Here is a 23,159-nt window from a genome sequence, read left to right on the forward strand (position 1 = left end):
CTATTTGAGGCCCAATGCCAGATTTGTTGTTACCTGAAAAGGTGGCATTCCTCCGGAAACTACAATCTGTCTATTTCTCAATCAATCTCAATAATGCAATAATTTATGGCATTTTCTTCTTTTCTGGTGTTTTCCATATAATAATACTATGACTCTACAAGAAAAAAAAACAACTGTCTTTCTCTAGATTGATATTGAGTGATTCCTAGGTTTATAAGAGCATCCACAATGGATGCCTGATCTCACGCCCGATCGGCCGAGATCGAGCTCGGGCATGATCGGGCATCCATTGCAAGTCACGGGCATGCCCGAGGACGACCGAGAGTTCGGTCGCGCCCCATCTCTCGCCCGATCTATCGGGCGTGAGATCGGGCGCCCATTGCAAGCCGATGCCCGAGCCCGAGTCCGATCATTTTCCATTTTTTTTTTATTTTAAATTATTTAAAACCTAATTAAACCACTACAAATACTCCATTTTTCTTCACTTTTCACACACCAAATCTTTCACTTTCTCTTCTCTATTTTTAATTTAGTATTTTAGTTTTAATGTAGTTTTGTTTTTTAGCTAAGTATGATATAGTTTCACTTTTAAATTAAGTAATGTATTTTTTTTTTTGGCATTTGTGGTGTTTAATATAATATATTTTGATATTTTAGTTTAATTAAAAATAAAAGTAAAAAACAATGATTTAAAATTGAAATGAAAGTGGATAAGACATAGGGCATCCACTAGGGCTTTATCATTGCAGAAAGATAGGGCATGCTGATATGGCAATCACTAGGACTCTCATTGGGGCTTTTACTAGGGCATCCATTGTGGATGCTCTAAGTACATTTAATTATTAGAAGCTCATTGGGATTTTAGTTTTCCAAATAGAATTTAACCTTTAATTCAATTCATTATTAAAATTTGATTATAATTTAATAACTTCCAACTAAAAACACAATCATGACCTTATTTGATAGTCATTATTTAATTAATTTATTGATCACTTGTGCAAGTAACGTGAATTCAATCTATTCCGAAACCTCCCTTTAATACATGAAGTTCTATATATTTGCAATAATATTTTTAAATTATTGACACAACAGTAGTTAAATATAGCTCGTGGATTTATAGCAAAGTAACCTTTAATCTAGTTAATTAAAACAACAAATTTGAATATGACTCTATCAATAGGTAACAATAAGAGCAGCCAATTTGAATTTTAACATAATAAATAACTCAAGAAAGTCGATTTATGTCCAAAGTCATAGAGTTATTTAATGAAATTAGCTCATTCTAAACAGACAAATTAAGCTATTTAAGAGGTATGGTATGCACATACATTTGAGTTGAGATGATGATGCCAACTTTTATCTAAATAAAGTTGGATGAGGCTTTATTTAGGCAATTGAACTTGGTCGAATTGATCGTTTGTTTAACAACTCTATAGTACAATCTAGTTTGTCTTCTTATATAAAATAATGGAGTATATAAGAATAAATGTAGCTTTAGTCCTTTTCAAATGGATATTGACTGAAAGGAATATATGAGTTATTAAATTAATAGGATAAATGTTCAATTTTGTCTAATTGGTTAATAATCTCAACAAAAAATGCCCATACTATAAAAAAAAATATCGAATTCTTTTCAAAATGGAAAAAATTTTATAGGAATATATTTTGTAATTGGCTTAGGTGGCATATTTTGTTAGAAAAACTAAAATGATTGGGAAAAATTCAATATTTATCCAAATTAATATACGACAAAAATTCAATCAATTTGTTGAATAGATTACAACAATAGTAATAAAATAAAAATGAAAGTGAAAGACAATACTATTTTATTAATGTGGAGTTGCTAGTTATGTATGCGAGCTGGATTCAGAATTTCAAACTGTCTATTTATGTGCATGCAATTTAATACTATTTGCATAGTCATCTGATTATAACAACACGTAGAGTTATTTGCTTCTAATCATTGAGGTCTTGATTTTTGACACATTTATAATTTTATATCATGCTATCATTGATCATGCACTTGCTAACTAATTTTATGCGATGTGTCGGCCCTCAACTTTTATTACATAGAGATACTTTGAATTAAAATTTTAAATTGTAAATCTGAAAATTGGCTTTTTTTTTGATGTAGTTCAATAACTAGCACTAAATCATATGTTGTACTACGAATTTAATAAAGCTTTATTTATAAATTAGAGTTCCTAATTCAACACATTCATAGAGATTATGGAGGGACAAAATGAGAGAGAAAAAACAACAAAACAAACTCTTCTTACTGACTAAAGGGGACTAATTTGATTAAATTAAAATTTGTTTTTCTTATATTATCCCTGCTTATTTCAATTTATGAGGGACTCTTACTTAATAATTACATATAGGTTTTATTCATTTCGATATACTGAAAATATGAATTATTTTATATGAATAATTATTCATAATTTTGATAAAATCCTACGTATACTATTCTTTAAATACATAAAATTTAGCAATATTTGACAGCCCTTAACGACGTCATATGATCTAAACAATACTTTGTCTTCTTTTCAATTAGTGGACACAATTCTATTAAAATTACTTGTAACGAATCTACATGGCAAATATGGCATTTAGACAAAAAAAGGTTTGGCGTTTAGACACTCAAATAAAATGCCACAAATATATGTTGAAGGCTTCAATTGACAACTAGTAATATACTCATATGGAACTAATTAGAGCCTATTATATACAAATGAAAGTACACAAAGTACAAAAATAACTATATGTACATGAATATTTATATTCCATCAATTACATATATCCCGTGGCTTCAAAATATTTAAAAATAGCAACACTCTTTTATAATTCTCCCAATAAAATAATAATCTCATTTTACTATTATTAATTATTATATGTTCACTGATTTATATTAAAACTCGTATCATTACCAAATTCTCATTTTTAAGGAACAAATGGAATATAGATTGGAGGCAAATATTTGAATTCCAAGTACATATAGATATAAAAAACGGATCAATTATACCGCAAATCAGCACACTAACATCCAATAACCTTTAATTTCTATATCGGATAGTTTAATTCACGAAAGCAAGTAAATTAATCGAGTCAAACTAAACTACGAGTGGTATAAAATAACTCCAATCATCATACATACAGAAAGTGGTGGATTTAGGCTGGGTACGTGGTCAATCGACTCCACCATCAACTCATAAAGACTGAAAAATTTCATTAAATTCGATTTTTGAAACTGTCATTGATTCCACAATACGAAAATTCCGCTCCAAGGAGTTGTGTTCAATTTATTGTCACCACCGCAGGTGGTTCTCCAAGCTAACAGACGACCTTATTCATTGTGTTTGACTCTGTAAATTCCGAATCACAAGTAAAGAAAAAAAGAGTTTTATTTGGAGGGAATTGAATTATTTACTTTGGTGTGAAAATTATTGTTTGTTTCTCTGTGAGAGTCGAGTCATGAGCTGCGTCGCCATCTCCGCTCATACCATTTTCGTGACCCTCCCACTTACCCCTCTCTCTCTCCATCGCTCTCGCAATTTCCATTAATTTTTCTGGTTTTTCCTTCTCCATTCATTCCAGCCACCCCTGCGTAACCCGCCATTTACCACCGCATAAAAGAGTTGCTACTTTTTTCCTTCCTTTGGAGCTTTCCGACGCTCCTCAGCCACAAATTATGCGTATTTTTCCTGCTCAAAAGTCCTTCCAGGTTAGCATTTCTGTGTGAATGTTTTTCGGTTTCTATTGTGGCTGTAATTGGATTAGGTAGACACGTATTTAAGCAATAGGTCACATGCGGCACTGTGATCAGTCGCGCTGGATTTGTTGAGGTGAATATGTAAGCAACGTTGCAGATGTGTGATTTGTTGAGTTTGCCTAAGTTCCGTAGCGATTCGGAATAAGGTATCCCCTTTTTGAATTCAATTTGAATAAATAGCTGAGCTGGTGATTATTTGAAGTTCGTGAATGAGGCTGTAATTGGAAAATTTGTCGATTTTGTGCTTGTGGACCGCTTGCATTTATTGTTTTTCTACCTAGTCTAGTCGCTAGTACGATTTGGCAGCTGGAATTACTGAAGAAGTTGTGTGATTATTGTTTTGCTTTTTCGATCTGGTTGTGTGTGGTTTTTAATCGGATTTGTTTGGGCTAGAGGTTGTTTCTGATGTCCTGGTAATTGCTGTGCTTTTTAGTTTTTTATTTGTGGTTTCTATTTTTATTTTTTATTTTCGTTTTATGGTGTTTTAGGAGTTCTATAGGTAGCCTGGCAGTGGCTGATGATTGATTCATAACCATGAGGTTTGATGTTTATATGCGTTCATGGGCAGTACTAGCGAGAATAACAAATTGTCTGAGATTGTTGACGTACTGAGATCATGGATTCCAATGAAGGGGGAATCTGGAAATATATCGAGAGATTTCTGGATGCCCGATGAAAGCTGCAGGGTGTGCTACGAGTGTGATTCTGCATTTACTGTTTTCAACCGCAAGCATCACTGTCGGCTGTGTGGGCGGGTTTTCTGTGGCAGGTGCACCTTAAACACTGTGCCCGCACTCCCTGATGAGCCCAAGAGTGGGCGAGAAGATAGGGATAGGATTAAAGTTTGTAATTACTGCTTCAAGCAATGGAAGCAACAGGTTGCTACTGGCAGTAACGTGGTGCAGTCGAGTCCCGGGATCACTCCATCTCCATCCTCATCGAGCTTGGTGAGCAGTCAATCTAGTTGCTGCACCTGTAACAGTGGCAGTAGTGCTGGTTCTACTGAATTCTCAACAGGGCCTTTCCAACATGTTTCATGCGCTGTTAGTCGGAGTCCTCATTCTTCTGCAGGGATGGATTCAAAGTCACCAAAGCAAGACCAGGCAAGAAGCCCTGAAAAACTAGATTATATTGATTCTATGGATCCATTTGGCCATCGGTTGGGATCTTGCAGCAGGTAATTCCAGAAATTCCCCTTCCTTATTTACATGACATAATGATAACATGGAGTTACTTTTTTTTCCCAAAAGATTCACTTACTGCACCTCAATTATATTCTATTTTATGCTACTGCTAATTTTTTATTACCTTTTGCCTTCATTTACTTACAGTTCGGTTTGTCATAAGCATTAAATCGAATTGAGATGCACAAACCTCATGGTTCATTGACTTTCCTGGTGGCATGTTATAGGTGTTTGCTTTTATAAATGGCAATTTTTTTTGAGTGAAGCATCTTAGGAGTTAGGACTGACTTATGAGCTTCATCCGAGTCCTTGGTGAGGATTTGTGTGCCCACTCTTGCATAATATTTTCTGGAAGAGAAGTTTTTCCCTAAGGGTGGAACTTTTTTCTTGACCATTTGCAGTTTATTATATTGAGCCTGAGAAATTGAGCATGGAGTTGAAGGTGTTTCTGCATAGTTGGTTGAATGTAAAGCTGCATGTTATCTGTTTTCACTTCCCAGAAATGTATAAATGATCTTAAAGTGAATTTCCAAAACCCTTACTATTATAACTGTCATTCTATTGAGAAAGCAAACAGTGGATGGAATCTTCAGTGCTATCCATAATTTAATCATTACATTTCCAGTATCTGAAAGGATAATTATAGTGAAGTTTAAGAAAGAATGACAATCCAGTTACTGTTCTACCCACGTTATCTGTTGGCCAACTTGGTCTTTGGGGTTTGGTACAACATTCTTAAAATTAAAATGTTCACTTATGATCTGGAGATGATCATATAAAATAAGTTAAATCTTTTGAGACCCATTGGGATATAACCACACTATTGATTTCAAGATTCTTTCTTGGATGTTCCATCAAGTGGCTGCAGAATTGGCTTCTTTGGAATACATTGGGAATCTTTTACCATATCAACCCAACAGTCCCTGTCAAGCTCGGGTTGATTAGGTCAATTCACAGAGGGAATTGTTGTTCTGGAATTGGTGCTTAAACTACTAGCTTTGTGGCGTGCCTTCAATTTACAATTTTATAGTCATGACATTTGGTGCAGTTCAGTCATGTCCATAGAGTTAATTTTCTATATACAGAAAACTTTTATTTGTAAAGTGTTACAACGAGTAGAAGTGTATTGGTTGCCTACTTCATTGATTCATTTACAAGTTTTGTACTTTTATTTAGTTGGTTTATTGGAAGTTGGAACTCATGTTTTGTTCGTTATGCCATTGGCAATCCCAGGAGTGATGATGAGGATGATGACTACCCTGTTCATGAACCAGACTCCGAAATAAATATAGTAAGCCCTGACATGGGCTATGGAACCAACAGCTACTGTCAGATTGATCATATCTATGGGCCTTGCGAAGCAGAATCGAATGAGGAAAGCACTCACCCAGATTATAATTCAGCTCTGGTACCTGAGAATTTAGAGACACAAGGATCATTGGACTATAAAACAAGTACAGAAGCAGATACACAAAATAATGATGTCCAATTTGGATTAGCTCCTCCACATGCGATGGATGATGCAGATGTTGAAGCTGTGGATTATGAGAATAATGGTCTTATCTGGCTTCCTCCAGAGCCTGAAGATGAAGAGGACGAGAGAGAAGTCTTTGTATCTGATGATGATGATGATGATCCTGGTGAGGATGCCACAGGAGAATGGGGTTACCTACGATCAAGCAGCTTTGTAGTTGGGGAACTTCGAAATAGGGATAGATCAAACGAGGAACACCGGAGAGCAATGAAAAGAGTAGTTGATGGGCATTTCACAGCTCTTATATCCCAACTTTTGCAGGCTGAGAACTTTCCTGCTTCAGACTATGAGAGTTGGTTGGAAATTATTACACATTTGTGCTGGGAAGCTGCTACTCTTCTAAAGCCAGATACAAGTCGGGGTGGAGGAATGGATCCTGGGGGATATGTAAAAGTCAAGTGCATAGCTTGTGGGAATCGCAGTGAGAGGTATTTTATTTACTTTAGTTTTCAATGTCAATTTGTTTAGGAATGACATCCTTGGTCAACTTAATTAATGAAAATATATCACTTTGCTTTATGATCCACATATAACTTTACAGTTCCCACTGATTTCTGTTTCATGTAATGTAAATGCTTGCTAGATATCCTCATGATTACCCCTTCCTCTCATATTCGAGGTGTTGATGCCGTTAGATGGTTAGAGTACACCATCATATGATTTTTCTCTTAGACAACTTTCATTAGGTTGTTAATGTATCAGGCGACATGATATGATTTTAGTGAATACTTTAACACCCTTTTACTTAGTTTCTTTGTTGTCTGCTAACTGTTTTTCAAGAATTTCTGAATATACAAATTTAGTAATCTAAGAAACTATGTAACTCTTAAAATTAAGAAAATGGAAATACTTGGATAATAGATAGTAGAAAGGAAATATCTAACTCTCTAGGTCACGAAAATTTGGAATTGGATCCTACATTCCTTATTTAATTCATGCGTGTTGTATTCTGTTTTGTTTCTGATGATGCTGATGAAGTTATTACCTCTTTCCTCACAAGTTCGGTGATCAAAGGGATTGTTTGCAAGAAAAATGTGGCTCATCGGAGGATGAGTTCAAAAATTGATAAAGCACGACTTCTACTGCTTGGGGGTGCCCTGGAGTACCAGCGGGTTGCTAATCACTTATCAAGTTTTGATACTTTACTGCAGCAGGTTGTGACTATAACTAAACTCTGTAGAATTAAATATTGTCATTACATTATATTACCCCTGAAACTAATTTTTCTTTGTTTTGTTCATGGATAAGAAATAATCTCCTTTACTACTAGGAAACCATGCTATTAACTTCTCTACTATTTGTCTACCAAATTCATTAGCCTTTTGCCTTTGTCTTGTGCTGCTGCAGGAAATGGACCATTTGAAAATGGCTGTAGCCAAAATTGATGCCCACCACCCAAACGTTCTTTTGGTAGAAAAATCGGTATCTAGATATGCACAAGAATATCTTCTTGCAAAGAACATATCCTTGGTTCTTAACATCAAAAGACCACTTTTAGAGCGCATAGCTCGCTGCAGCGGGGCACAGATAGTTCCTTCAATTGACAGTCTTTCTACCCCAAAACTTGGATATTGCGACTCATTTCGTGTAGAGAAGTTTATTGAGAATCTTGGTTCTGCCGGGCAAGGTGGAAAAAAGTTAACAAAGACACTGATGTTTTTTGAAGGCTGCCCACGCCCATTGGGATGCACTGTAAGTTACATGACTTTAGTGTATTGCAAACCCATGTTATTGTAAAATCTTTTATTTATAATAATCCTGACGAACATAATGGCCAAAAAGGTGTTGACATTTAGCTTATGTATGGATATTGTGAGCATTGGAGTGCCAAATGAGCAATTCTCTCTGTTAATATCCTCGACAACTTAGCCAAATGTATCTTTAAAAATCTAGATTGTGAGAGATGGTAGCCACAATATTTGGATTAAATTTAAACATATAAAATTTGATTACTCCTGGTTAACGTGAATTCAAATAGTATATTACACTTACTTCCCTTAAGAAGAAATAATGATTGTTTTATAATCAGAAATAGAGTTAGCTTTTTACAGAACATGTTTGACCAGATTCCGAATACTGTATCAATTGTTATGCACCATCTTCTATATTGTCATTTAGTGACTTACAACAATTGTTTGCTTGTCATCTCAAAGTTTCCTGCAAGATTTCACACACATGCACTCACACACATACACACACATCTATGTTTCCGTTGAGGAGAGCGTGAGGAGAGAGTTTAGTCACTATTGCCTATTGGTAGTCGCTCTTGTCTTTTTCCTTTTATTTTATCTTAATATATTAGGAATTCTGGTGTTTGGAACCTTGGATTAGTATTTATGTAATCTGCGAACAACTTGGTGATTTATAAAATTTGAGCCACTTTTTCAGCTGAGTATTAATTTTATTTCATTTTGGGAGTCAGATTCTGCTCAAGGGTGCTAGTGGGGATGAACTAAAGAGAGTCAAACATGTAGTTCATTATGGTGTATTTGCTGCTTACCATTTAGCACTCGAGACCTCATTTCTTGCTGATGAAGGTGCTTCTCTGCCGGAACTCCCGTTGAAATCTCCAATAAAAGTGGCCCTGCCAGATAAGCCCTCTAGCGTTGATAGGTCCATCTCTATGATACCTGGCTATAATTCTCCTTCCACTGAAAAACCTCAAGCACAACAGCAGCCCACTAATGCAGTTCAATCTAGAAATGACCTGTCTCTGGATAGCAGACGGTCTCTAGTAGTTTCAATGTCTGTAGCAGAGCCTGTTTTTTCTAAAGGTTCCACTGCTCAAATTCCAAGTGCTGAATCTAGAATTAGAAATGTGGATAACATCACGTCTGGTGCTGACATATCAGGTTCTCAGTGGGAGCAGCTCTCTGATAGTCCTTATTCTATGGAAGGAAATAGGCTGGATGCTAACGGATACTTTGATGCTAAACAATTGACTAATCTGGAGAGAAATTATACTTTAAATTCTGAACATTTATTTGAGGATGAGGCTCTAGGACAGGGATTTAATTTTTCGCCGGGTGATGCAAATAGACTTCCTTTGAACATGGACAAATCTGAGTCAGTACTCTCGGGGCAGCATGGAAAGGACTACTCTGGGGAGTCGGAAACACTGAGAGATGAATTTCCTCCCTCACCATCTGATCATCAGAGCATTTTGGTCTCTCTTTCAACAAGATGTGTGCTGAAGGGAATTGTATGTGAGCGTGCTCATCTCTTCCGAATCAAATACTATGGGAATTTTGATAAACCTTTGGGTCGGTTTCTTCGAGACCATTTGTTTGATCAGGTACACTATGTTTTATTCATGTGTCTGTGTACACTAATATTGCTGCATTTCTTTGAAGATCATCTTTGATACTGGTCTATATATTGTCTGGCAGGGCTCACGATGTAGTTCATGTGAAATGCCTTCAGAAGCTCATGTTCATTGCTACACTCATCAACAAGGCAGCCTTACCATCTCTGTGAAAAAACTTCAAGAATCCCTTTTGCCAGGCGAGAAGGAAGGAAAGATATGGATGTGGCATCGTTGTTTACGATGTCCACGAACCAACGGTTTTCCTCCTTCTACAAAAAGAGTTGTAATGTCAGATGCTGCCTGGGGTTTATCTTTTGGAAAATTTTTGGAACTCAGCTTTTCAAACCATGCTGCTGCAAGCAGAGTTGCTAGCTGTGGTCATTCCCTTCATAGAGACTGTCTTCGGTTTTATGGGTATGATTTGTGCTGATAAGTCCCATTAGATAATTAGGTTTTTTAAAATCATTTCAATTGTAAGTCCGTATGTGCTTCTCATGTCTACTAAAGGGAGTTTTCTCTTTGAATCTGACTTCATATTTTATTTTGTGCTGGACTGCTGGGGGTGGTGGGATTTAAGGGCAGTGTAGTTAGAATGTCAGATATCACTTACAAAGAGTTAGACTTCTTTTATTATCAATTAAGTCTTGATTGGTGCATCTTATATGCAGGTTTGGGAGGATGGTTGCATGTTTTCGGTATGCTCCCATCAATGTCCATTCTGTTTATCTTCCACCATCAATGCTTGAATTCAACTATTACAAGGAGGAGTGGATACAGAAAGACTTTGAGGAGGTAAGATAATATGGAGAATATGCTTACTCTTTATCTGGTTTCTCTGATTTGCAGTTTCATAACTGGATTTGATGCAACTATAGGTCAGCAGCATGGCATATGTCTTTATCACTGAGGTTCAGGATGTGCTGCATCATATTTCAGACAGAGTAGAGGATGATTCCGGCGAAAAAACCGATGAATGTAGAAAACTGCTTGCCGAACTAGAGTTGATGCTTCAGAAGGAAATAAAAGAATTTGAGGTTATTCTTGTGCACATGCCTTTTAATTATTCATTATGTTTGGTTAACAATTAATTCCCTAAGTTTGATTCTTAATTCATATCAGTTAATTAACCGGTACACTGGTAGTGTTTTTGCATTCAGAAGAAACATTGTGACATCTGTCATGTTTAAAATACATTAACTTTCGTTTTGTATTCCTAAAAAATGAACTTTTGTTTTGTATAGGAATCATTGTGGTATGTGTTGAAAAAGGAAGTCAAACACGGTCAGCCAGATATGGACATTCTTGAGATCAACAGAATAAAACGACAGCTTGTTTTTCATGCTTATGTCTGGGACCAGCGGTTGATGCAACTTTCAAAATATAAAGTTGGTACACTGAAGGAGAAGCCTGCCAATATCAGGGAGAAGCGGTCCGAGGTGGATACGATTTCAAGGTTCACTAGAGGGTTCACCAGCTTGGATTCTTCTTTTGCTAATATGATGCCTTATTTAATGCCTAATGAGGGAGAAGAGAGCAGGATCACCCGTCCAGATGAGATTCATAAAGGAATGGATATAGATCAGCCCTCGAGAAATAAAGAGGATCCCAACCTTTATCAGCCTTCTGACAGAAATTTGAGTAACCAGTCAGACATCCCAGAATGTAATAAAACTGTGCGAAGGGCCCGATCAGAGGGGCAGTTCCCAGTGATGGAAAATACATTGGATAATCTCGATACTGCATGGACAGGGAATCAGCAGTCAGAACGTGTGTATTCTGAAGACAAAAAGACCAATACTCCTAACACATTCCTACAAGACTCTTCTGGTGCATTTTCAGTCACTAATCCTTTACGTTCTGGATTGCCTGCAAAGGGACCTAATGATATTGAAAATCCAAAGAGTTGGCTGGGTATACCTTTTTTGGCTCTGTATCGGTCAATCTTCAACAAAAATACTCCAACTACTTTGCAGAGGCTCGGCAAGATTGCTGAGTATAGCCCAGCTTATATCTCCTCATTTAGAGATCTGGTACACCTTGGTGGTGCTCGACTGCTGCTACCTACAGCTGATAGTGACATTGTTGTCCCAATTTATGATGATGAGCCTACTAGCGTCATTTCGTATACTCTGGTGTCACCAGAGTATCATAACTTTATGTCAGCAGAACCAGATAAACAGAAGAGCTATTTGCAGTCCTCGTCCTCATTTTCATTACTAGATCCGATGAATATATTTTCATTTAGTTCTTTTGATGAGTTGAGTTCAGAATCAATGAAAGGTCCTGGCTCTGCTGATGAAAGCATCTTATCCTCGGGTTCTCGGAGTTTCTCTGGTTTGGACTCTCTTCTTTACCCAAGTACGATGCATTCAAGAATATCCTTCACTGATGACAGTCCTCCGGGAAAGGTGAAGTATACTGTAACTTGTTATTTTGCTAAGCAGTTTGAGGCCTTGAGGAAAGATTGCTGTTCAAGTGAGTTGGATTTCATCCGCTCTCTTAGTCGCTGTAAGAAGTGGGGTGCACAGGGTGGTAAAAGCAATGTCTTCTTCGCCAAAACTTTAGATGACAGATTTATAATCAAACAAGTGACTAAGACGGAGCTTGAGTCATTTATAAAGTTTGCACCATCTTATTTCAAGTACTTGTCTGAGTCGATAAGCATTGGATGCCCGACATGCCTAGCTAAGATCTTAGGCATTTACCAGGTATAAATTCTTAAACATGCAGAAAGAAACCTTTCATATTGTCATATTGTTCGAGTGAAGAACTGTATCGTCTTTATATGTATGCTTACTGTAATTAGTAATTCTGTTACATACTTGGATTAGCTAATCCTTTGTTGGATGTTGGCATGAAGGTCACCTCGAAGCATTTGAAAGGAGGAAAAGAGACAAGAATGGATGTTTTGGTGATGGAGAATCTTCTATACAGACGCAATATCACACGACTGTATGACCTCAAAGGTTCTGCTCGATCAAGATACAATCCAGATTCAAGTGGAAGCAATAAAGTTTTGCTCGATCAGAATCTGATAGAGGCTATGCCAACCTCTCCTATTTTCTTGGGAACGAAGGCAAAACGTCTGCTAGAGAGAGCTGTGTGGAACGATACTGCATTTCTTGCTGTAAGATTCAAATTGCTTTTCCATTTTAGCCCCAAACATTACACGTATATTATTGTCTTCTTACATCTTATGGCATGTCCAGTCAATAGACGTGATGGACTACTCGCTTCTTGTTGGCATTGACGAGGAAAAGCATGAGCTGGTGGTTGGGATAATCGATTTCATGAGGCAATACACATGGGACAAGCACCTGGAGACATGGGTGAAGGCATCAGGCATTCTCGGAGGACCCAAGAATGCTTCTCCCACAATAATTTCTCCAATTCAATACAAGAAAAGGTTTAGAAAGGCAATGTCAGCTTATTTTCTAATGGTTCCAGATCAGTGGCTGTCCTCGACGATCCTCCCGAGCAGTTCCCAGCGCGAAGAAAGCTCGCAAGATAAGGTCACCATACAGTAAAACTTCGGGTTTTGAGCTTCAATTATTTACTGTAGCTGCCTCATCTGTACCTGTTTGTAGATCTGGATGCAGAAAAAAAGGCTCTTTTTCCATCACATTCTTTTTCTTTTTTGGGATGTATATAGGTTTCAGAATCTCAGTGTAAGGAGCCAAGTGTAAAATGTAGTGTGTCAACTCTACACAGAACAATAGTCTCTTATCCCTTTCTTAATAAGATGATTGCTTTCTGCCTTTTCATTTCCTACATCTATACTTTTCCCTTTTCCAAACATCTGTGAGATTCATGTTTGTTTTAGATTATAAAGATGTATTAATCCATCTGTACATTCAGAACTGAGGTTACTTGAAATTTGATGGAAAATTATTTTGTAGAAAAGGATAATCGTGACACATATTTTGTGGAAAGTAAATATAATTATTTCAACGAATTAATATTTAATAATCAGTTTGATTATGAAATTAATCCAAAACCAAGACAAAACCATAGAAGCTAAATTTGAGTTATTTAAGTGGGTTGTTTGAATCCCCACCAATTAGAATGAAGAAGGTAAGAGGGTTGTTGGAATCTCATTAATTAAAATGAAGCTTGTTTGAAAAAATCAATTAGTCAACTCTATGGCTCTTTCTTGATGGTGCATTATTGAACTTCTCTCTTTTGTCTGCAACTGCAAATCTCTATTGGCAATTATACGTTTGGCGTTGTAGTTCTAATTGAAAGGTAATGATATTATTGATTCCTTCTTACTTCCAATTCTATTGCTATCTTTAGTTTTAGTGGTTTGAGTATTGACATAACACCATATGAATATCCAATTTGCGAGTTGAAAACTGAATTTTAGATTTTACGATAAAGCCGTTTCTATCTAAGAACATGCCAAAGCATCCCCTCATATTTTAGCATGTTATTCATGAAAAGACTTCCTAAATCAACACATGAATAATTTAACATGTTGAGGTATTGTTAATTAGCATGTTGAGGTTCCTTATCAATTCCAACTGCAAATCTCTATTGGTAATCATATGTTTAGTGTTTTGAGCATTGAAAACTGATTTCTTAGATTTTACAATAAAGTCGTGTCTATCTAAGAACATTTCAAAGCATCCCTTCATATTTATCATACTTATTATATTTGAAATTTGGCTATTAGAATAGTTTTCTCAAAAGAATTCCTTATCTGAGTTTTTGTTATGGTAGTATGGCCGAGGCATTTCTTAAAGTCGTTCTTGATAATCTGGGATCGCTTATCAAGGAGGAGATTGGACTGATATTGGGCGTTGATGAAGAGATGCAGAAGCTTTCAAGCACCTTCACCACCCTTCAAGCTGTGCTGGAAGATGCCGAAGACAAGCAAATCGAGAGCAAGCCTATTCGAGATTGGCTGCAGAAACTCAACGCCCTTGCTTATAAGATTGATGACATCTTGGATGAGTGCAACACTCATGTCTCCAAACTCAAACACACTCGCAACAAACTCAGTCGCTACAGCCTCCAGAAGATTTTGTATCGTCACAAGATCGGGAGGAGGATGAAACAAGTCACAAAGCAACTGGATGGTGTTGCTGCAGAGCGTGCTAAATTTCATCTGCTTGAGATGCCTGTTGATAGGCCAAGAGAAGTTGCTGCCTCACGTGAGACGGGTTCTCTGTTGAACCATACTAATCAGATTTATGGTAGAAAAAAAGATAAAGAAAAGATTGTGGGGATATTGTTGAATGATGTAAAGGAGAATCAGGATATGTCTGTGTTGCCAATCATTGGCGTTGGTGGTCTTGGAAAGACTACTCTTGCTCAGTTAGTCTTTAACGATCCGCGGGTGGTAGACCACTTTAATATAAGAATTTGGGTTTGTGTCTCTGACAATTTTGAGTTGAAGACTTTGGTGAAGGCAATGATAGAAGCTGCCACAGGGAGCGCGAAAGCTACGGATCTGCACCAGTTGGATGTTGTAGAGCACCAACTTTCGGACTTGTTGAGCCAAAAAAGATATTTGATTGTACTTGATGATGTTTGGAACGACCAGCAAGAGAAATGGTTTGAGTTGAAAGATACTCTATCATGTGGTTCAACTGGTGCATCCATCATTGTCACCACACGCCAAAAGAAGGTTGCTGATATAATGGGAACACTTCCACCTCATTTCCTAAAGGGGCTGTCAGATGAGAATTGTTGGATGCTGCTAAGGTCACGTGCGTTTGGACATGAAGAAGAGGCGTCTCTACAGTTGGAATTGATTGGGAAACAGATTGTGAAGAAGTGTGCCGGCGTGCCCCTCGCTGCAAAGGCGCTTGGAGGAATTCTACGATTTAAAAGGACAAGAGAGGAATGGATATATGTGAAAGAGAGTGAATTATGGAAGCTCTCGCCAGAAGAGAGTTTGATACTGCCAGCTTTGAGATTAAGTTATCATCATCTTCCGTTGCAGCTCAGACAATGCTTTGCTTATTTTGCAGCCTTCCCTAAGGACCATGAAATTGAAAAAGAAGAACTGATTCTTCGATGGATAGCTCATGGTCATATTCCATCAAATGGAAATATACAAGGGGAAGATGTTGGAAATCAAATATGTAATGAGTTGTTACTCAGGTCTCTTCTACAAACAAGTGTTAGGAATGACAAGTTCATGATCATCCATGATCTTGTCCATGATCTAGCACAGTCAATAATGGAAAACAAAGTTCCCGGAATACCAAGTGATAGAAATATTCTAAGGGCATCTACTATTCGTGAGGTAAATTTGGTAAACAAAACTATCTTGTTTCCTAAAACTTTTCAGCAAAATATGAACATTTCATCCATCTTGGAGCTCACAAGTTTAAGAGTATTATATGCAAACTACAAGGGAATAAAAGATTTGTCTCCTTCAATCGGCAATCTTAAACATTTGAGATACTTGAATTTGTCTACATCTACAATTCACACTCTCCCGAACTCATTATGTGCTCTTTGGAATTTGCAAATCCTCAACTTGGATTATTGTCATAGTCTTGTGGCCTTACCTAAGAAGTTTACATCCTTACATAATCTCCAACATCTGTGTTTATCTAGGTGTGAGTCGTTGTCTGAGATGCCCTCTAGAATAAGAGAGTTAACTAGCCTCAAAACGATGAGTATGTTTGTAGTAGGTGTCAAGATTGGTAACCAACTTGAGGAACTGCAGTGCTTGAACCTCAGCGGAAAGCTTGAGATTCGACATTTGGAGAGAGTAAAAGACCACTTGGATGCAAAGAAAGCAAATATGGCTGCCAAAAAGAATCTCAAGGAGTTGAGCTTGTTGTGGGAAAGAGATGATTTATCCAAGTTAGAGGAAGACATTGATGAAAAGGTATTGGAAGCACTTGAACCTCATCCCAATCTTGAATCTCTTCAAATAAAAGGCTTTAGAGGTAGATTTCTTCCACGTTGGATGACATATTCAACTCTGGGAAATGTTGTTAGGATTAACATAACAGACTGCCTAAATTGTAGTTGCCTTCCAAAACTAGAAGAGCTTACTCATCTTAAAAGGCTGGAGTTAAAGAATATTGGGGTGGAGTACATTATTGAAGAAAATGGAAGTGGAAACCCAGTAAAGATTCAGTTTCCTGCTCTGGAAGAGTTGATTTTATCAAATATCCCAAATCTGAAGGGGCTTTCTAAGGAGCAACTGAGTAATGAAGCATTCCCAAAAGTTAAAAGCCTATGGATTCCACATTGCACTTCATTAAGACTGCAACAACTCCCATTCCTCCAAAAGTTGGAGTATCTAAATTGCAGTAGCTCAACTCTGGCTTTATTATCTGAGCAGGACATTCCTAGGGCTCTATGTGTGTATATTGAGGAGAGCCTGACATGTTTCCCAATGGAAATGCTGGTACAGTACCCTAAGCTCCGGTCATTAATAATTAGTGATGCAAAAGAGATCTCTGTAACAAGAGGAGGTTTGGAAGCCTTAAAAGTGCTTACATTTTTACGTTTATTAAATTTTGATACAATGACATGTATTCCACAAGGGATGTTGCGAAATCTATCTGCTCTGCAAACCCTCAGTATAATATCTTGCAGAGAAATTGTAGAGCTGCCAGAAGAGATTAAACATCTTCATAATCTTCAAAATATACACTTATCCCGACTTCCCAAGATGGTGTGCTTAAGGAAACCTTTACAACACCTCCCCACACTCGAATATCTATACCTAAGTGAACTTCCTGAGCTGAATTCACTCCCAGACCAGCTACCATCTCTTCACAGACTCAAAGTTACTGCATGCCCAAAGGTTGTATCTGTTCCAGCTCTACCAAATGCCAAAGAACTAAGAATCATTGCATGCCCGCAACTAGAAAGACGATGCCATAGAGGAACAGGAGAGGATTGGCACAAGATTTCCCACATTCGCCGTCTTCGAATTCATTATAGCTAACTCCACTCCATTCCACAGGTACGTATCATTGCTTCGACCAAACACACTAGCATTTTCAGCAACTTCAAGTCACATTTTCTTCTACTGAATTTATGTAGAGTTCATAACTGATTTATCTTCCCAAATCTGCATTTCTGTTTTTCACACCTCATTGTAAGTCTTTAACATAAACATAAATGTCTTTGAAATGAGTCGATCACCCTTTCTTGTTCTATTCTCCTTCAACACCATGTCACATTTTTTATATTCTTCACTAGTTCTGCTAGAGTTGGCCATACTTGTTCTATTTTGTTTTGGTTCTCTTATTGAATAGCCATATTTGTTTGTAGCTGCCTGATGGGATAAAGTTCTTTCACGCATTTGAATTTGGATTACTTTTGTGGACTAAATTGAAAAAAGGAACAACTTGAGAAAATCAACTAAATTGCATTTAGTATCATGTGATGAACTTTACATATTAAGATTATGGTATTTAACCACATCTTGATATAATATGCTACATTACAATCTTCTAAAACTATAGAGGTTGATCACTTGATTTACTGCAATTCTATAATTCTATAATCACTAGACCAAATTGGTTTCTATTTAAAAATAATTGCTACTTTTGGCGAATTCTGGTTTTGAATTTTAGCTTTAAGATTTGTGTTCTAATTGCTAATCTTTCGATTTGGTTTCATATTGCAACATACTGATATTGGCTAATAACAGTGCTCACTCGACTTACTTAACGATCGAAGTGGAATTATTCAGCAACTTCAGAAGCTGACAATCTGCAACATCCCTTGTTGAATACATGTCACTTTGTAACAATAATATAGACATAAACTCGAAAGGTCTTTTAATGCTTCTAGACCTTCTCTTGCCACATAGATTTCTCTTAAATTGTTTCAAACATTCAGTAATTCTGTTACAAACTTGGATTAGCTAATCCTTTGTTGGATGTTGGCATGAAGGTCACCTCAAAGTATTTGAAAGGAGGAAAAGAGACAAGAATGGATGTTTTGGTGATGGAGAATCTTCTATACAGACGCAATATCACACGACTGTATGACCTCAAAGGTTCAGCTCGATCAAGATATAATCCAGATTCAAGTGGAAGCAATAAAGTTTTGCTTGATCAGAATCTGATAGAGGCTATGCCAACCTCTCCTATTTTCTTGGGAACAAAGGCAAAACGTCTGCTAGAGAGAGCTGTGTGGAACGATACCGCATTTCTTGCTGTAAGATTCAAATTGCTTTTGCAAACATTATACGTATACTATTGTCTTCTTACATCTTATGGTATGTACAGTCAATAGACGTGATGGACTACTCGCTTCTTGTTGGCGTTGACGAGGAAAAGCACGAGCTGGTGGTTGGGATAATCGATTTCATGAGGCAATACACATGGGACAAGCATCTGGAGACATGGGTGAAGGCATCAGGCATTCTCAGCCAATAATACCACTACCTTCCTTACATTGCAAGCTTCTCTCCACTAATGGATTTGAGAAGATTCTCTCGACGTGAAAGAAAACTCAGAGCTGTGAGTTCAGGGCGAGACAAGAATTGAAGCCGTGGTAATTTTTCTCTTGGATGTGTTGGTCATAAGTTGAACTAATCTGATTGATCTGCTACAGATAATGTTTCATTGTCCTTTTTTTTTGGTAATGTGTTCATCATTTGCTTTATCAAATCCTTAATTATTTGTTTCAACAGATATTGTTTGTCAATATTACATTAGCTTTATCATATCCTTATATCAATATCTATTGATTGGTAAAGAGAGGAATTATTGTTCCTATTGATGTTGGATTTTTGAACCACATTTTTGGTGGCTATATTCACAAGAATATATTTTTGAAAAGAACATATCCTTGGTTCTTAACATCAAGAGACCACTTTCAGAGCGCATAGTTCGTTGCAGTAGACCGTCTCTCTAGATTGCCGTTGGTTTTATAGTTACGTGATTTCTACCGATAAGCATGTAGTCTACACCTACGGGAGATAAAAGAAAGAGTCATTAGATTTTTTAAAATCATGTCCAATTGTAAGTCAATATGTGCTTCTCATGTACAAGAAAAAGGTTTAGAAAAGCTATGTCAGCTTAGTTTCTTATGGTTCCAGATCAATGGCTGTCTCCAACGATCCTCCCGAGCTGTTCCCAGCACGAAGAAAACTCGCAAGAGAAGGTCATAATACAGTAAAGATGTTTCTACATAATCCTAACAACCTCAAAAGTTTCAAATATGGCAATCATAAAAGTTTTCTCAATACCGGAGTTATTGATCCAAAAAAGAGAAATGATTCCTAACAACTAATTGGATGTGGTAGTGCATCAACTTTGGGAGTTATTAAGCCAAAAAAGATATTTGATTGTACTTGATGATGTTTGGAAAGACCACTAAGAGAAATGGTTTGATTTGAAAGATACTCTATCATCATGTAGCTCAACCAATGCATTCATCATTGTCACCAGACGCCAAAAGAAGGTTGTTGATATAATGGTCACACTTCCAACTCATTGTCTTCAGTGGTTGTCGGATGAGAATGTTGTATGCTTCTTAGGCCACGCCATGGGCGGATCTATCTTAGGGTTGGGTGGGGCATTTGCCCCTCATATTTATCCACATACATATACTATTAAATATAAGTTTTATTTCTTTTAATCTCTCACTAAATGTCCTCCTCTAATTCTTAAAGTTTCATGTATAAATTTTTCCCCCTCCCTACAATTACTGGCTCCACCCCTAGGCCACACACCTTTAGCCCTAAAGAAGAGGTGTCTCTGCAGCTATAAATGATTGGGAATGAGATTGTGAAGAAGTGTGTTGGCGTGCCCCTTCGGCTAAGGCGCTTGGAGGAATTCAAAGGTTTAAAAGGACACGAGAAGAATGGATATATGTGAGAGATAGTGAATTATGTATGCTCTCACTGAGAGTTTGATAACGCCAGATTTAAGATTGAGCTATCATCATCTTCCGTTGGAGCTCAGACACTGATTTGCTTATTTTGAGGCCTTTCCTAAGGATCATTTTATTGAAAAAATAGAGTTGATCCATATATGGATAGCTCATGGCCATATTTCATCAAAGGAAAATATGGAAGTGGAAGATGTTGGAAATCAAATATGTAATGAATTACTACTCAGATCTCTTCTACAATCAACTTTTTTGGATAACAAGATCATTATGCATGATCTTGTTCATGATCTTGCGCAATCAGTAATGGAGAACAAAAATTCACGGAGTAAGAAGTGACAGAAATATTCCAATCGCAACTACCATATGCGAGGTAAATTTGGCTGACAGAACTATTTTATTTCCTAAAACTTTTCAGCAAGATATGGACATTTCTTCCATCTTGGAGCTCACAAGTTTAAGAATATTATATGCAAACGTTGATGGAATAAAAGATTTGCCTCCTTCCATTTGCAATCTTAAACATCTGCGATACTTGAATATGTCATCCTCTAGAATTTGCTCTCTGCCGAACTCAATATGTACTCTTTGGAATTTGCAAATCCTGAACTTGGATCATTGCTATAAGCTTATGGCTTTGCCTAGGAAGCTGACATCCTTATATAATCTCCAACATCTATGTTTGTCAAACTGTTGGTCGTTGTCTGAGATGCCTACTAAAATGAGGAAGTTAACTAGCCTCAAAACACTGAGCATGTTTGTAGTGGGTTCCAAGATAGGTAATCAACTTGAAGAACTGCATTGCTTGAACCTCTGCGGGAAGCTTAATATTCGACATCTAGAGAGTGTAACAGACCACTTGGATGCAAAGAAAGCAAATATTGCCGATAAAAAGAATCTCAGGATGTTGACATTGTCGTGGGAATGGAATTTTTTATCATAGTTAGAGGAAGATGATGAAAAGGTGTTGGAAGCACGGGAACCTAACTCCAATCTTGAGTATCTTTGTATAGAAGGCTTCAATGGTAGATATCTTCCACGTTGGATGACAAGTTCAACTTTGGAAAACATAGTTGAGATTGAAATCAGAAATTGCGCATATTGCACGCGTCTTCCAAAACTGTGAGAGTTAACTCATCTTAAAAAACTGGATTTAGAGAATGAGAGAGAGTGAAATGTGGAAGTTCTCGCGTGAAGAGAGTTTGATAATGTGAACTTTGAGATTGAGTAATCATCGTCTTCTGTTAGAGCTCGGACAATGCTTTGCTTATTTTGCAGCCTTGCATAAGATCATGAAATTGAAAAAGAAAAAAACAGATCCTTCGTTGTATAACTCATTTCCATATTCCATCAAAGAAAATTATGGAAGTGGAAGATGTTGGAAATCAAATATGTAATGAGTTACTATTGGGATTTTTTCTACAATCGACCTGTTGGGATAACAAGATCAGTGTGAATGATCTTGTTTATGATTTGGTGTATTCAATAGTGGAGAACAAAATTCTCGGAGTAAGAATGAGAGATATATTCCAAGGCATCTACTATCTGTGAGGTGAAATAAGAACTGTGCGAATTTCAAATCACCGTGCGGATTTCAAGTCATTCTGACACCGTGCGGATTTCAGGTCATTCCGACAAAGAATATTTCCGGTGCATTTTAGCATCACTGGCGAATGATTGTTTACTAGTCATGGATCTCTTGCTTGACCATCCAACATCGATTGGTTCCAAAACTACCAAATAATCTAGATAGTTCGCGCTACAAAAAAGCGCAAAATAGTGACGAAATTAATGACAGCATTCAAAAGCTCAACAACCAGTGACAGAATTAGTGACGATAAAGAGTTAGTCAATAATCAGTGACAGATTTTCCGTCACTAATGCGAGGTAGTCCCATATGGTTTCACCATAGTAAATTTAGTGACGGAAAAATCCGTCTCTAAATTTTTTACTGACAGTTCTGCTAAACATAATCTGCAACTAACTTGTTTAGTAAAGAAATTTCACTGTTTAGTGACGGATATTTCCGTCACTAATTGGCGATTTTTTTGTAGTGTCGTGGGAGGACTTTACACTCGCTCTTCAACTAAAATTTGATCTAGATGCCATCATCTTCACCATGATGAAGGAATAACTAAACAAAATGATGGAGACAGTTGCATACTTGGCAAAAACTGAGGTCACGTTTGGTTTCGTCTTAGAGGCTGTTGCAAAAATCGAAAATGAGTCGCAACCAGAAGTGCTCGCCGAGACAATGGTTGAGCATAATATGGTTGAAACAAGATTTCTTCCAAAATTCATAGCTCAGAACTCTTCGTTGTGGTCACTGTTACGCCATTGAAGTTGCTGAAGATATATATCCCATGCAAAAAGACCGTTTCTCCATCACTCGGTGGGGTTCCATCACTCTGTTTATGTGATTGGATCTCACTTGTTTATATTGGATCTATTAATTAAACTAGTAATGAAGGATCAAATATTAATTTTGAGTTTACGGCTGCTTGAACATTTCTTTGCAATTCTGATGACGAGGTCAGT

The 23,159-nt window shown here is 37.1% G+C and overlaps 2 protein-coding genes across 7 annotated transcripts; both read left to right on the forward strand.

Moving 5' to 3' along the window:
- Positions 1 to 3,465: 3,465 nt before the first annotated feature.
- Positions 3,466 to 13,558, forward strand: LOC125197091 (1-phosphatidylinositol-3-phosphate 5-kinase FAB1B-like). Of its 2 annotated transcripts, none has more exons than XM_048095793.1 (12): positions 3,466 to 3,721; positions 4,258 to 4,946; positions 6,187 to 6,915; positions 7,488 to 7,641; positions 7,835 to 8,179; positions 8,910 to 9,782; positions 9,877 to 10,208; positions 10,463 to 10,586; positions 10,670 to 10,828; positions 11,036 to 12,502; positions 12,655 to 12,921; positions 13,004 to 13,558. In XM_048095793.1, the coding sequence occupies exons 2-12, from the start codon at positions 4,330 to 4,332 to the stop codon at positions 13,319 to 13,321; spliced, it is 5,385 nt and encodes a 1,794-aa protein (XP_047951750.1). In that variant the 5' UTR covers positions 3,466 to 3,721; positions 4,258 to 4,329; the 3' UTR covers positions 13,322 to 13,558. The 2 variants fall into 2 exon arrangements, with proteins under 2 accessions (XP_047951750.1, XP_047951751.1); XM_048095794.1 differs by lacking the exon at positions 3,466 to 3,721 and adding an exon at positions 3,779 to 3,915.
- A 397-nt stretch (positions 13,559 to 13,955) lies between these two features.
- LOC125193206 (putative disease resistance protein RGA1) lies at positions 13,956 to 19,484 on the forward strand. 5 transcript variants are annotated; one of them, XM_048090967.1, is made up of 6 exons: positions 13,956 to 14,039; positions 14,517 to 16,050; positions 16,480 to 17,736; positions 18,430 to 18,554; positions 18,675 to 18,941; positions 19,013 to 19,484. In XM_048090967.1, the coding sequence occupies exons 2-3, from the start codon at positions 14,518 to 14,520 to the stop codon at positions 17,716 to 17,718; spliced, it is 2,772 nt and encodes a 923-aa protein (XP_047946924.1). In that variant the 5' UTR covers positions 13,956 to 14,039; position 14,517; the 3' UTR covers positions 17,719 to 17,736; positions 18,430 to 18,554; positions 18,675 to 18,941; positions 19,013 to 19,484. The 5 variants fall into 5 exon arrangements, with proteins under 5 accessions (XP_047946924.1, XP_047946921.1, XP_047946922.1 ...); XM_048090964.1 differs by having other exon boundaries at positions 14,517 to 17,736; XM_048090965.1 differs by lacking the exon at positions 18,430 to 18,554 and having other exon boundaries at positions 14,517 to 17,736.
- Positions 19,485 to 23,159: the final 3,675 nt, after the last annotated feature.

This window comes from Salvia hispanica, chromosome 6, assembly GCF_023119035.1.
Source record: "Salvia hispanica cultivar TCC Black 2014 chromosome 6, UniMelb_Shisp_WGS_1.0, whole genome shotgun sequence".
In the NCBI taxonomy this organism is placed as follows: domain Eukaryota; kingdom Viridiplantae; phylum Streptophyta; class Magnoliopsida; order Lamiales; family Lamiaceae; genus Salvia; species Salvia hispanica.